Source organism: Centruroides vittatus, unplaced genomic scaffold (genome assembly GCF_030686945.1).
Source record: "Centruroides vittatus isolate TY-2023 unplaced genomic scaffold, ASM3068694v2 contig_1416, whole genome shotgun sequence".
NCBI lineage: Eukaryota > Metazoa > Arthropoda > Arachnida > Scorpiones > Buthidae > Centruroides > Centruroides vittatus.
Window position 1 is genome coordinate 1,394,958 of NW_027120889.1, and position 14,679 is coordinate 1,409,636.

At 32.4% G+C, this 14,679-nt stretch overlaps 2 protein-coding genes across 2 annotated transcripts in view; one reads left to right on the plus strand and one right to left on the minus strand.

The window, feature by feature from the left end:
- Positions 1-13,298, minus strand: part of LOC136968209 (transcription factor IIIA-like) — a 51,876-nt gene extending 38,578 nt beyond the window's left edge. The window contains exons 1-2 of the mRNA XM_067262191.1: positions 12,881-13,298; positions 3,481-3,596 (exon numbers count right to left, since the gene is read on the minus strand). Coding sequence (XP_067118292.1) covers positions 3,481-3,596; positions 12,881-12,904 — 140 coding nt within the window. The 5' untranslated portion in view covers positions 12,905-13,298. The remainder of the gene's footprint in view (positions 1-3,480; positions 3,597-12,880) is intronic.
- Positions 7,863-9,300, plus strand: LOC136968238 (uncharacterized). Its single transcript, XM_067262214.1, has 2 exons — positions 7,863-8,189; positions 8,518-9,300. The coding sequence occupies exons 1-2, from the start codon at positions 7,932-7,934 to the stop codon at positions 9,166-9,168; spliced, it is 909 nt and encodes a 302-aa protein (XP_067118315.1). The 5' UTR covers positions 7,863-7,931; the 3' UTR covers positions 9,169-9,300.
- Positions 13,299-14,679: the final 1,381 nt, after the last annotated feature.

Sequence of the window (14,679 nt, forward strand, 5' to 3'; positions counted from 1 at the left end):
TTCATCTGAAGTAATTACTTGATCTAAAAATGGATCTTTCTTTTGATGAATGAATGATAATCCAGCAATATTTAATTGTTGTGCAAGATCAGTTTCTGTTAACTTGTGCAGAACCCACACATCTAACTAGAAACTTTTCCAAGTCTTTTTTTTAAGATGGTTGCATACACTTTCTTGACTTACATTTAGTTTTATAGCCAATTCTCTTATAGTAGTTTTTGGATTGGCTTCAACCAGAGCCTTTAGATCATCACTATTAAACTATTCACTGTGATCAACCAAACAGAGCACTCATCATCTTTCAAGCTAAAATCTCCCTTCTGAAACATAGCAAACGAAAACTGAGCTTTTCTCACCTTTAAAGTGTCGGTGCCATAACTTCACAAATATCTGATGTCTGGTAGCATTTAAACCTTTTCAAACACAAAAAAGCAAAAAATGCCTGAGATGGATGTCATCTGCTTCCATTTCAGAAAACTAAAATGTTCACAAAATAAAATTAAAACTACTAAAATCAGTTTGACAGACTGGTAACATGTCTCCACACTTAAACTCCAAAAGTCACACTTCTCTGTGAAGACTGACTGCTATTGTAAAAATGTTTAATTGGGCAATAAAAAAACATTGTGACTTATTACTCAACCCAATATAAAATTATTATATATTTTTCATTTGATTTTCATATATAATATTATTTTTGTAATTTCAAAATTTAAAAAAATAAATTGTATTTATAATTAATAGTGTTACTATTATTTTAATTTTTTAATGAGATTACATTCTATTATTCAACTTCTATTTTTTATTTCTTTTATTTGTGGTTTTAGGCCCTTTACCGCTGAGAGAGCACAAAAAGGCCATTTCAACTTCTATTATAAATTGAAATTTTGAACTTATATGTTCTGTATTTCCGACAACTTTTTAAATTATCAAAAGAGAAAGTATTTGAAATATTTACTGATAAACATTTTTTGGTTTTAATTTACTTTATATCACTGAAATGTGTTATTACTACAATAATACTTAAAACTGATTTTCCTCAATTCTAAGATTATTTTTAAAGTAACATAAATAGAAGACTAAATACAAAAAGACTAAATACTCAATTCTAAGATTATTTTTAAAGTAACATAAATAGAAGACTAAATACAAATAAAATTAGTGTTGCCACCTTTACAAAATCACTGACCCGGATGGCAGGATGCTACTACACCGGATTGAACTAAAAACTTACTTAAAGCCTGTTACCGGTGCGCTTCACTTAAAAAACCGTTACGAACGTTTTCGAACTATTAAGTTCTTCCTCAGGTAACTAACGACCGTTAATCGAATGCAATTCGAATAAAATCCTACTGGAATACGATTCCGAATTCTATCGCTTGGATCGGTGACGTCATCCAGGCATGCGCTCCTTTACCGGCTGTTTACTATCTTAAGTTCTTGTTTACGAGTGCTTGCCATGCAGTTGACAGGGCGATTTCGTCTTTGTTGTTGATGCAGTTATCTTCTGTGAGAGTAGCCATATATATGCAAAGAGCTTCTAGCCATCTAAGATAAATGTACCATAGATGATATTCTCATCTTGTGGAGGCGGAAACCCGACATATCAGAGTTCGTCGATGCATTCAATGATAATCCTTATGGCATGACCTTAAAGATAGACCAGGCTCACGTTTCAGAGGCACATTTCCTCGACATCAACATCAAATTTGACCAAACAACCATCCACACGGAAGTCTACCGTAAACCAGAGGCGGAACATCTCTATATACCGGTAGGATCCTGCGACCCGCCATACTATAAAACGGCAGCCTTTAACGCTTTAATTAAGAGGGCACATACACACTCGTCCTCCCAGAGCTCCCTCCAGGCCGAACTGAAACGTATAGAACGCATAGCCGAGAATCACGGCTACCAAGGGATTACACGTAAATTGGTCCGCAAACACCAACGCCAAGAACTACAAACGAACCAGCTACCCAATGAAGTTACACCTAGTTTCATACCGGTCACATACAATCCATACCTTAAAGCATTATACAGAACAATAGCTAAGAAAAAGAATATCCGCATTGCCTATAGAAGATGCACTACAATTTCAGATATATTACGGAACGGTAAAGACACTTCCAACAAGGAACGACTTCCGGGGGTATACTCCATCCCGATTATGGACCACAGAACTGACAGAAGCCTGGTCTATGTAGGATCCACGAAGCGCTCCCTAGAAGTAAGACTAAAAGAACACGCAAGTGATATTTTACACGCGAGGTCCACCACCGCTCTAGCTATCTATGCCTCAGATCCGGAAGTAGAGCCTTTACTCAATCAAGCCAAAGTAATTCGCACAACTCAATGCGTACACCATCTTAGATGGCTAGAAGCTCTTTGCATATATATGGCTACTCTCACAGAAGATAACTGCATCAACAACAAAGACGAAATCGCCCTGTCAACTGCATGGCAAGCACTCGTAAACAAGAACTTAAGATAGTAAACAGCCGGTAAAGGAGCGCATGCCTGGATGACGTCACCGATCCAAGCGATAGAATTCGGAATCGTATTCCAGTAGGATTTTATTCGAATTGCATTCGATTAACGGTCGTTAGTTACCTGAGGAAGAACTTAATAGTTCGAAAACGTTCGTAACGGTTTTTTAAGTGAAGCGCACCGGTAACAGGCTTTAAGTAAGTTTTTAGCAAGTTCCTGACGCATGCACAATGTCATTTTACAATGCGAAGAATAATGTGCATGCTGGTTCTAAATCAGTTACAGTTAGGGACTAGGGACTTGTGTAGGAGTAACATACAGTGGAACCTCGCTTAATGAGCATAATTCATTCCGGAGTCTTACTCGTAATGCGAAACACATGTTAAGCGAAACAATTTTTCCCATAGAAATTAATGTAAAATATGATAATGCGTTCCACGCCGAAAAAATGCTCAAATGTTTTATGTATAATGTTTATTCAAAAAAAATTGTACAATATACACTGTTAAGGAGCATGAATCATCATCATCTTTTCTTCTAGTGCAGAATGAACCATCCTGGAATGAGAATTCGATTTGCAGAAACAAAAAGAAAATCACAGCTAATATGTTTGATAAACACTCCAAACGATATGCCAAATTCTTGGGTAATGTAAAGGCTATAATTAAATATTAGAAATTAATTAATTTAACTAGACGTAGGCACTTATGTTTCCATCTCGTATTAAATTTAATAACCCAAGAATTTGGCATATCGTTTGGCGTGTTTCATTATATAACGGGCTTTGGTTGTTGATGTTTATAAGTAATATGTGTGAACACTAGTTTGGAAAAATATGTGATCGCAAGCGACACAACGATGATACTAGAAATTAGACGTGGAATTCTTGTAGATGTTTAGTCATACCATCTTAATTTATCCATTTGTTAAGAAAGAAACATTTCTAATAGAGTTATAGTTTTCACATAATTTGATCTTTGCTTCACTTACTTTAATTTTGCATCACTTTCTTCTTTAACTGTATGCGCAGCTTGTATATGCCTCCTTAAATGCCATTCTCGTGTATAACGTTTTGTACAATCGTCATGAAAACAAACGAAAGGTCTCTATAATACAATAAACAATCTCTTTGTAATTTATTATTAAAATTAATATCAAGTAAATAAATATATTATTACTAATATTATAATCTATCTATGATAATTTAACTTCAATTTTTACTTTAAAAACTGGACAAAAATTAGTAGTAACTGATATTTAAATTTTCCTAATTAAAATTCAGATATCAATTACCATAATTAAGTTGTAACATTCACAGTAATATTGTTTAACTTCCAATGCATCTGCATCAAATTTTTTGTAATAAAATGAAAATGAAACTATGCTAAGGTAATAAACAAAGTGCACAAAACCAACTACTACACCTTTTAAGTATCCAGTAGGAAGTTTTATTAGATTAAAAACGTTTTCGGCTGTTAATCAGCCTTCATCAGTTAACGAATATCAAAAACGAAACAAAATTCGAAATTACAAAAAAACGGCGATTCGAAATTTACAAAAAACCGCGCTTGCGCATTGACGGGTTTAAGCCCCGTTTTCCATATCAAAACGTGATGCTATTCAACAAGAGACTTCGATCCAGGCAGGCTATCAAATACTTGGAAAAAATGGAAATACATAAGGAGCACTTATCTACACTTTGCATCAACCACCGGGATGCAGACGGCCTATCATCGGCCTGGAAGTCTCTTGTCGAATAGCATCACGTTTTGATACGGAAAACGGGGCTTAAACCCGTCAATGCGCAAGCGCGGTTTTTTGTAAATTTCGAACGCCGTTTTTTTGTAATTTCGAATTTTGTTCGTTTTTGATATTCGTTAACTGACGAAGGCTGATTAACGCAGCCAGAAAACGTTTTTAATCTAATAAAAACTTCCTACTGGATACTTAAAAGGTGTAGTACATTTGTTTTACAGTCCAGTAAACGTTTCTCTTTTATTTGTGAACAAAACCAATCTCCTGCAAGATTTTACAAGAAAGCAAATGTTTTCAACCATGTTTAACAGGCATCATCAAGCTAACTGACCTTTGTAGTTCAAATGTAGCTGTTAAAACAAGGGTATTACCATTCACTTGTTAAAAGAGAGGTGATATGAGAGAGAGAGAGAGAGAGAAAGAATCACAAGATTAAACTTCATAGATCAACTTCCACACAGGGAAGAAGTCTACATCCCTAAAGTTGGTAGCTGCACTTTTTCTCACAGCTTGTAAATTTCTAATTGTTCTAAATATCTAAGCCATTCTTTGTGGGAGGTGCTATGTAAGAGGCGTGCATGCACAGTCGAAATGTAGATCTATGTTGGGGTCAGAGGTAAAGGTTGCTAATGTGGTAATGGGCAGCTCATTCATGATATTCTTTGAGGCAGGTGTTTAAAAGTCACCCTGTAGCACCCACATACACCAAGTTGCAATTGGCTCTGTGAGTATACATACTAGTTTAGAGGAGCATATCTGGACAGTCTCAGCATTGTGGAGGAGGTGAAAACTAAGGGACTTCTTCTGGACAGCTACATCGACACCTAACAATTGCTCCCACGATACATAACCCCTCTTTTAACAAGTGGACAGTAATCCCCTTGTTTTAGCAGCTGCATTCGAACTGTGAAGATTAGTTGACCTGATAATGTCTGTGTATTCTGAAACCGTGTCTTCTCTTATCTATAGGTTAAGTCAAGAAACTTTAACTGTAATAGTACTTTTAACTGTGAATATATTTTAAACTATAAAGGTATGTAACAGTAAATACAATTTTAACTGTACCTCAGCTGAATACCGAATATTCGGCTAGGAGTGTGCCGAATACCGAATATTCGGCCAGGAGCGTGGCCGAATGGCCGAATATTCAGCCAAACTATTCGGCTTGATTAATGCACGTACGAAAATTGGCGCGCAAACCGCATTATCGCGCACCCTGCTCTCTATTGGCCTGCTGTCACTACGATTTTTTCTTCAAGTAGCTCTAAATTATTTTAATTAATTAATTAAATTATAATTATTAAAGTTAATATGAGATGGAGCCTAACATCTACCTCTAGTCCCAAACTGGTTTGTAATTTATGTAATAGCCGTAAATAGCCCGATATGATTCGACAGTTGTTGGTATTTAAATGTAAGTTATAACTTTTAAGTTATTTTATTTGCAATCGATCTTTTTAACTTTTTAATTAAGCACTAAAATTTTGTTTTTACTACGTATTTGTATACTGAATAGTACCCTAAGGGTATACTTTAGTGGGGACATATGGTCTAGTTTTTCCCCAGTTTTGGAACAGTTTAAATATATTATTGAGGGTTTCTATTTGTGAAGTTTTGTGATATTTTGTTGCCATTGTTTTTGTCAATATTTTTAAAATTTAACATGAAAAATTGAACATGATGAGAATTTAACATGATTTTCAAATGTTATCTTTGTATATAATGAGAAATGCTCATTCTTTGCTTTATATATAAAATAAATTATATATTAGTTACTCATCTTCTAGAAATAGATAAATAATTCTTTTATTAAATACGATGCGTTTCAATAAAATGTTTCGTAAATCATTTTAAAATATCTTAAAAAATATAAAAATATACGCAAATACGAATATAACATTAATGCCCGATACATTCTAACCTACACGCCATCAATTCCATAAGATATCGGGCTAGATAAAGGCTATATTATTATTTAATTACGAAATAATTTAATACTAGAGTTAGATGCTATTTCTTATTAACTTTAATAATTATAATTTAATGTTCAGCATTAATAAAAGTTACCAAAATGATTAATTTACTGTGTTTTTGTAATTTCTTACTCCTGTTTTTTACAGTATTTGCCGATGTTATTCGGTTCGGCCGAATAGTAATTAAATATTCGGTATTCGGCCTGTATTTAAATTATTCGCGAATAGCGAAATAGGCTGAATAGGCCGAATACCGGATAGTAACCGAATATTCGTTACATCACTAATTTTTAAACTATAAAGGTATTTTAACAGTAAAACAATTTTAACTGTAAATAAGTAATTTTAAATGGGATGTATACATGTTAACACTATCTACAAGAAATCCCGGAAGTCATGCCGACAGATGAAGGGTTTATGCCCGAAACGCGTATCGGCCTATAGGATATTCCGAATAAAGATAATGTAGAAATGCCCAGTGTCTATCTATGCACCTAGTCGTGACAATAAAAACTGATAATGCCTGTTAAACATGGTTAAAAACATTTGCTTTCTTATAAAATCTAACTGGAGATTGGTTTCATGAACTTTGTTTATTAATAATGTATACCCAGTTTCGAGCAGTTGAATGTATGCTAAGGTAAATTTTCTTCCAAAGACAGAAACAACACAGCAATTGTTTTCCCAAGGTATTTTATTTCTCTGAGGTGCACCCTTTACAAAATGCATTTCAAACTCTTAATCCCTCATCAGTACCATCTTACAATAAATTCGTTCAGTTAGGTAAGAATCTCATTCATATACATCAGACACAGCTCACCCCAAAATCCAAAACTTAAAATTTCTTCCTATAAACTTTTCTAAAACCCAAAATTTTAAAAACTAAGAGCCTTTGCATTGTTTATATTGTACTAAGGTAAATAAAATTTACCTTATTACAATATAATTTACCAGAATGGTTTGAAAAACAGTTAAAAATAAACTATGATTTAGTACTGATAAACTGACTATTAACTTAAACATTTCTAATGTATTAATTACTGCATGAAAAATTTTAATACGAGCATCAAGATATTTACAACTTTTATGCTTAAAACTGTAAATAAATTTGGAACTGATACAATGTATTTAAAACCTGTTCAATTGCCACTTAACTAAATAATATTGAACCAACCACTGTAATTAATTTAATAAAGTAATCAATACACCTTTAATAGTGGACAAAGTTAAAGAAATACTAATGTTTTCAACCCAATTAATAGGTCATCTTTAGACTAGAATACATGTAAGAGGAATGTCAGTGTTGAAGAGAAAAGATAGGCCAAAGCAGTGTTTTTCAACTTTTTTTTTATCACGCATTGGTAAAATTATGGATAATTATATGTGGATCAATAATTATATGTAACTACAAATTTTGCTTATTTATAAAGCTTATATATGGTTATTTAAAGTTATTTCACTGGTACATAATAAAGTATTTATAGTAACACTCTAGATTGCTACCTAAATATCACCCATAATCAACTGTGCCGGCATCAGTATGGTCACATATTTTTCTGCAGACTGGAGAAATTTTTTTCACAGACCAATGTTTGAAAAACATTATCCGCGCATTCTTTTATTCAGACAGTGTGCTGAGCAGTTGCTACCGGAAGTGACGTTTTTGCTGCTGACGGTCGAAAACACTTTTGCTGGAGAGAAAGCTATCTCAAAATGGCCGATGTAAACGATGATTCTCTTACTGCTATATTTACGCGCGTTTGTTCAGTATTATTAGAAGAAAAGCCATTAAGTTCGATGTTTTTTATAAGAAAACGTAGAAATGATGATTTATTTGTGTCATTGGCGTTGACTGATTCCCAACAACGAAGAAAGCGTGCAAAAATCGTTGGTTACGTTCACGATATCGTACCACGATATTCGAATGAAATTTTTAAAAGCCATTTTCGCATGTCACGATTAACAGTCGAGGTAAGTGATTATTACTTGTGATTTAGCTTGTTACGCTGCACTAATTTTTATCGAAATATTCAGATTAGATATACTTTTAAAATTATCATTTTAAGCCGAATTCAATGCTATTATTATTATTTCATTTGAATTCTTAAATTTCTTTAACCGATTTCAAAATAATTTACTGTTATTTAATATTTTTATGACTATTTTTTAAAAGTGTTTTCTATAATGTCATTTCGTTCAGGAGAAACTGCGTGTTCCCCATCCTCTATATTTTACCATATCTTATACAAACTACACAGTTAAGTATGAATATACAATACATGATTTTTTTTCTTTTCAGATTTTGATGAAAATGCTACCAACAAAAATATCTACGAGAAAACCGTATACACCAAAAGAAAATATAGTGCTCATGTGTCTATGGTTATTAGGAAACCAAGAGAGTTTCCGTGGTGTATCAGATCGATTTGGAATGTCCCAAAGTCATGCAAACACCGAGTTCACCAAGTTTTGTTATCAACTACTAGAACTTGCTCCACATATCATAAAATGGCCAAAGGGTGAAGCAGCCCAAGAAGCAATTAAGGAATTTGCTGATTTAAGAGTTAATAGTTTGCCCAATACACTTGGTTGTATTGATGGAACACATATTCTGTTTTCTGTAAGAAAACATGAGAAGAATGCTCATATTAATAGAAAACAAGTGGCAAGTGTGATTTTGCAAGCTATTTGCACTGCAGATTTAAAATTTATTGATGTATTCACAGGATGGCCAGGATCAGCAAACGATGCTAGAGTATACCGTAACTCTCCAATTGCTCAAGCCATTGCTAATGATCTAAACCTTTTACCAAACGATTCACACATTTTAGGTGACTGTGCTTACCCACTCAGCAGACACCTTCTTACACCCTTTAGAGACAATGGTCATCTTGGAAGAAAAGAAAAAATTTATAATAAAGTCTTTAAGCTCGACTCGAGTTGTTATTGAGCAGGCATTTGGTCATCTATTTGGCCGTATGAGGAGACTAAAATATTTATATATTTTAAGAAGGGAGCTCGTGCCTGTTGTCATTACATCAGCATGTGTTATACACAATTTGTGTATTATGTATAATGATGGTCCTCCACCAGAAATTGATAATGACTATGAGGAAATGAACACATTTCCTCATAGTAATTATCCTGTGGACTCATTGCAACCCTGTGAAACTGGGTTCACAAAACGAGCAAGGATTGCTGAAGAGGTATACCTGAATTATCAACTTTTTTTATTAAACAACAGAAATTAGTTTATAAATTTATAAAAAAATACTTTACAATATTTAAAAATAAAGCAAAACCTTTGTAAATTTAATTTCAATAAATATATAAATTTTAAAACAAATCTTTATTGTTATTTTCTTTTTACAAGCTCTTTTATTGCTTCTGTTAAATTTTCCAATGCTTGTACTCTTCTTTCCTCTAGCATCTTCATTTCTGCCCACATCTTTTGATCAAATTCATTTCTTTTTTTCATTTCTTCAACAAACCAAGCTGGTGCCTGTGCAGATCTGTCTTGCTTTCTTTTTTTCGGTGGTCTTGAAATGTTTTCTGATGAGTTAAGGGGAAAGGGATTATAATTTTCAGATGGTACATTAGAGCAAGATGAAGATGGGGATGAAGAAAGTACAGAAAGAGACTGTGAAGGGGTAGAAGTAGGTGAGGATGCAGAAAGTACAGAAAGAGACTGTGAAGGGGTAGAAGTAGGTGAGGATGCAGAGGACTGTGAAAGTACAGGAGAGGGTACAGAAGGATTGAAAGATTCGACAGAAGCCAAGTATGGGGAAGGAGATGAGAGGTTTGACTGTAAATAGTTATCAGGAGGTACATTGTTACATTTCTTCCCAAAAGCCATTGTAAAAGTCTCAAAATAAGGCCAACTAATACTGCTTTCCCCAGATTTTCTTGCTTTGTCTACATTCTTTCTGTAAGTCCCCATTAAATTTCTCCACTTATGTGCACAATCTTCACCAGTGAAAAAATATCCTTTTTCACACATAATGCCTGATATTTTGTTCCATAATTTCTTTTTTATAACAGGCTTACAAAATTCTTTTTCTAACTCGATACGCTGAGAAATTAATAATTTTGTAGCATTATCTGACCACACTTTCTCTGTAAATTATAAACCACATGTTTTACAAGTTAACATCATTAATTAATAGCAATGACTCTAAATAATAAATTGTACTTACCTACAGTTTCTTTTGGTTCACATTGTTTTGTGCTATGATGCATATCATTAAATATGAATTCTACTCCATTATCAACTTCTATCAAAAAGAAATAAAAAGTTATTTACAGTGCTCCAAATTAAATTGACAGTTACTTTAGCAGAATATAACTAAAAATAAAGGTGAGCCCATGTATTAAATACAGTTAACTTTTTAAACTGTATTTAAAAGTTAACATTTATTGTCAAGCTATAAAATGTTTATTTTCAGAAGCATATAATAATAAAGGACAAACTTCTAAATAATTTAACAAAATAAAAATAATAATCTACATATGAAATATGATAGAATGAATCCTCAAAATGTCTTTCTAATAGTAGTAAATTTATTTATTTTGAATGCCAAACGTCCTATAATCAAAATGATAATTATACATTTAATAAGAAGTTACAATTTTAATTAACATGCATAATACAAAATAAAGGTTACAGAAGAATTTTATATTTTACATATAAATAACTAGGACAATAATGAGTAAATATACACCTACCTATGGTATCCTTATTTTCTATTAACACTTTGTGTATTTTTAAATGATTTAATGATGATAAGTCTACTTCAGAAGGCAAAATTTTATTCTCTCTCAAATAATGCAGTAAATTGCTAGAATCTGTAAATAAAAATTAGAAACAGTATTTCATAAACCAACTTTTAACGGTAGGTTTGACTTCATAAGCAAAGACAATAATAATAGATTCTTATATTTCGTTTTGTTATTATACATTTCACATTTATTAAAAAGATACTTACTTGAAGCAAAGGAGTTAAAAATCTGCTCATTTAATGTAGCAAAAAACTGTTTATCGTTTGGTAATCTAAAAAGATACTTCTTCACGGAGGCGTCCATCTTGTAAGCAGTATTTTTAGCGTGATCGAGAGGTGCTGCCAGTGCGCTGAAAGCGCAGCTTAAGTGCGCTGACAGTAGGCTTAATAATTGAACACATGCGCTAAAAGCGCTGCAAGCGCGCTGAATAAAAGAATGCGCGGTATGCTAAAGCATAGCTGCACTAGCAGACAGGCAGCCAAAGCTCATGGCAGTTTACTGTCAAATTTTTTTCCTTAAAAACTTGACAATATAATGCATGTAAAATTTAATAAAATAAAACACTTATAATAAATAAATAATATATGAAATAACCAATTACTATGATTAATTACTTCATATTTCTACAGTATCTAATCTACAGGTGAAAATTGCAGACCTATAGATTCCCACTGTCATCCATCTGTCCTTCATTAACCTTGAGAATAAAATTAGATAGATGAAAATTGAGATCAGATATGGGAAGACTTATTTTTAAATTAAAATATGATTAAGAATTGCAGCCCAGCATCTTGACAATGTCACAATTAGAAGTTTGTAATTGTTATATAGTTATTATTTCATTTGACAGTATCTCAAAAATATTTTATTTTTGAGATAGTATATTTTATTATTAATATATAACATCAATTTAATTAATTTATTAAGAATAGGCTATAAGTTGTTAAATATACAGGGTGTTTCACATGAGTGTTACAAGTCAATAATTCAGAAAATATGCTTCTAGTAAAAAAAATCGGTACTTCTCTGTTAACGAGACACCAGCCGATACGTACAGCAACAGGTAAGATTCAAGCTCTGAAAGAGGGGTTTCACACCACCCCAGAATTGTTGATCCTTTGCAAGATATTCTCCTCCAAAGATCAGTTTTTAACACGTATCAGTATACTGCCTATTCTACATGCTTAACACATAGTTGTGCACTTCGATGGTACCATTTGCACTTTAGCATCTGGGTGGGGGCATGTTCCCACACCCCCTAAAACTATATAACATCAAGTACTCCATGAACAGTCAAGTGAACTACTCGAAGCTGGCATCGTCGTGTGGGCTAAATAGTTAAACACAATAATCTTAGCAGAGTGACAGATGGTATCACATCAGATTAAAGTTATTATACAACTGGCATCTTTTTAACAGAAAAGAACCAAAAAAATCAATAAAAATATATTTTCAAAAGTTACAAGCAAATGTATTTGGGTTAATGTTACCTATGGTAGCGAACATGGTGGCTCGTCTCTGAAACAGTGGGGACGCACGTTTAACCTAACCTATTCTAGTAATCTGGTTAGCAATAATTATGATAATTTATTAGAATAGGTTAGGTCAGGTCAGAATGTGCATCCCCACTGTTTCAGAGACGAGCTGCCATGTTTACTGCCATAGGTAACATTAACCTTATTTTTTAAGAGTCCAAAAATTAAAAAAGTTTGGATAGTTCCATTTGAAATTTTGAAGTTGTTGACTGAGTTAAGACTATTTTTTTGCCATTATAAAGTCCCTTCAAATGTACTGAACTTTTTATTCCTATAGATCGTTTTTATTAGAAGCACATTTTCCAAGTTATTGATTTGTAATACCCTGTGTAATATATATCCTCGTACCTCTCCAGAAAAATGAGTACCCATATGGCTTTTTAAGCGATCAATCCTAGTAAATTTTGCTTGACAATTTTCTTCAGTGCAGAAATAAATTCGTTTTTTAGTTTTGGTATTATCAATAGATAGTATTTCTTCACTTTCATATCCCTCTTCGTCAGAACTCAAAGTGAAATCATTATCTCTGAGTTCCACTTGTATTTCATTATTTTCAACATTTTCAGATCTCACGTTAACACAAATATTTTCTTCGGATTCGAAATTTAAAGCATCGCCAGTGCTTGACTTAATGTCATTTTCTTTATCTACAAACTGAAACGCAGCTCTTCACTAATTTCCTTCGTTAACATATTTACAATATTTATATGAAAACTAATGAATAAACTGACGAAACATTAAAATAAAAACATTCTGCAAAAGTGCATACAATATTTATAATTACAGCTTCAGAAAAATTATTAGCAGTCCCCATTATAAAAATAGTCACAAATCATAAGACATTAAAACAGTCAATATACACCGAAATACACGTGGTTAAAAACTACAACGAACATCCCCCTAGTAGCAATATCAGTTATATTACAAAACTTAAAAATTTTATTTTAATAAAATTTATAATGGTTCATACATTCTTCAAAACAAACAGTATAATCATATTTCATTTAAAAAGCAAATTTAATATAAAATTAATATCGAAATGCTGTTTTAATTTTCATTTACGTATAACCACAATCATAATTAGTCAACTTTTCGTAATGTAAAATTCTTTGTTTTTTTAAATTTTTTTCGGCCTGTGGCAAAGATCTTTTTAGCAAGTTTATTATGGGTTTAGCCAGGCCCACATTGGAACAGTTGGATGATGAGGAACAGGGCCGACACATCCGGAACTGACTAATCCGAGTCCTCCAGAGCGATAGGCCGCCACCTTAACCGCTCGACTATTTAGTCTTCAGTTGTTTTATTATAGAAAAAGTTTCTTTTTAATAAATAAATTCTTAATTATTTTACTTTTCCGGCTTTTATATAAACACAACACAACAAGGGAAAGTATTGGAATCATGTCAAATTTGACCCTCCGAATTTTTTACAAATCTCCGCGTTTTGAGACCTCCTGAACACGAAGGAGCATTCGTGCTATTAAATTTTAGTAGTTAAAGGTCAAGAGGATAATGAGATAGAAGAAACGAACTAAATGAATATAATTTTACTCGTTATTATCATTTATAATTTTTTTTTTTTTTATAAATCTCATTACTACCCTCCAAATTGCTTTTTGCTATTTTATAATTAATAATATAAAACGTTTTCATAACAAAATCTCATAAGGATGGCACCACATACAATTTTGTTTATTATAATTAATAATATAAAAGTTATTTTTTAAAAATAAAATCTCATAACAGCCGGAAAAGTAAAGTAACTCGTTGCTGCATTTTTTTACTTCAATGAAAACTTGTATATTTATCTAAAGACAGTGTTCGGATGAGAAAGTGTTAAGCTGCTCAATAAAATTTCAGATTTGAGGAAGAACTGCAGTATGTGGAAAGTAAAATTTGAAACGCAAATTATACAAATTTTTCTTGGACAACAAAATGTTTTTTTCAAAAGTATCCATCATAAATTGTGATTTATATATTTTATTGAAATATTATTATAAAATTATTTCTAACAGTTAGATGGCAATTTGCTGCCAAAATGTTTTATAAATCTTTACAAAAAACAAAAATGTAAGAAAACTTAATTTTGAAATCAATAATTTTGCAACATGAAATCTGAGACGGCCGGATGGCCGAGCGGTCAAAATT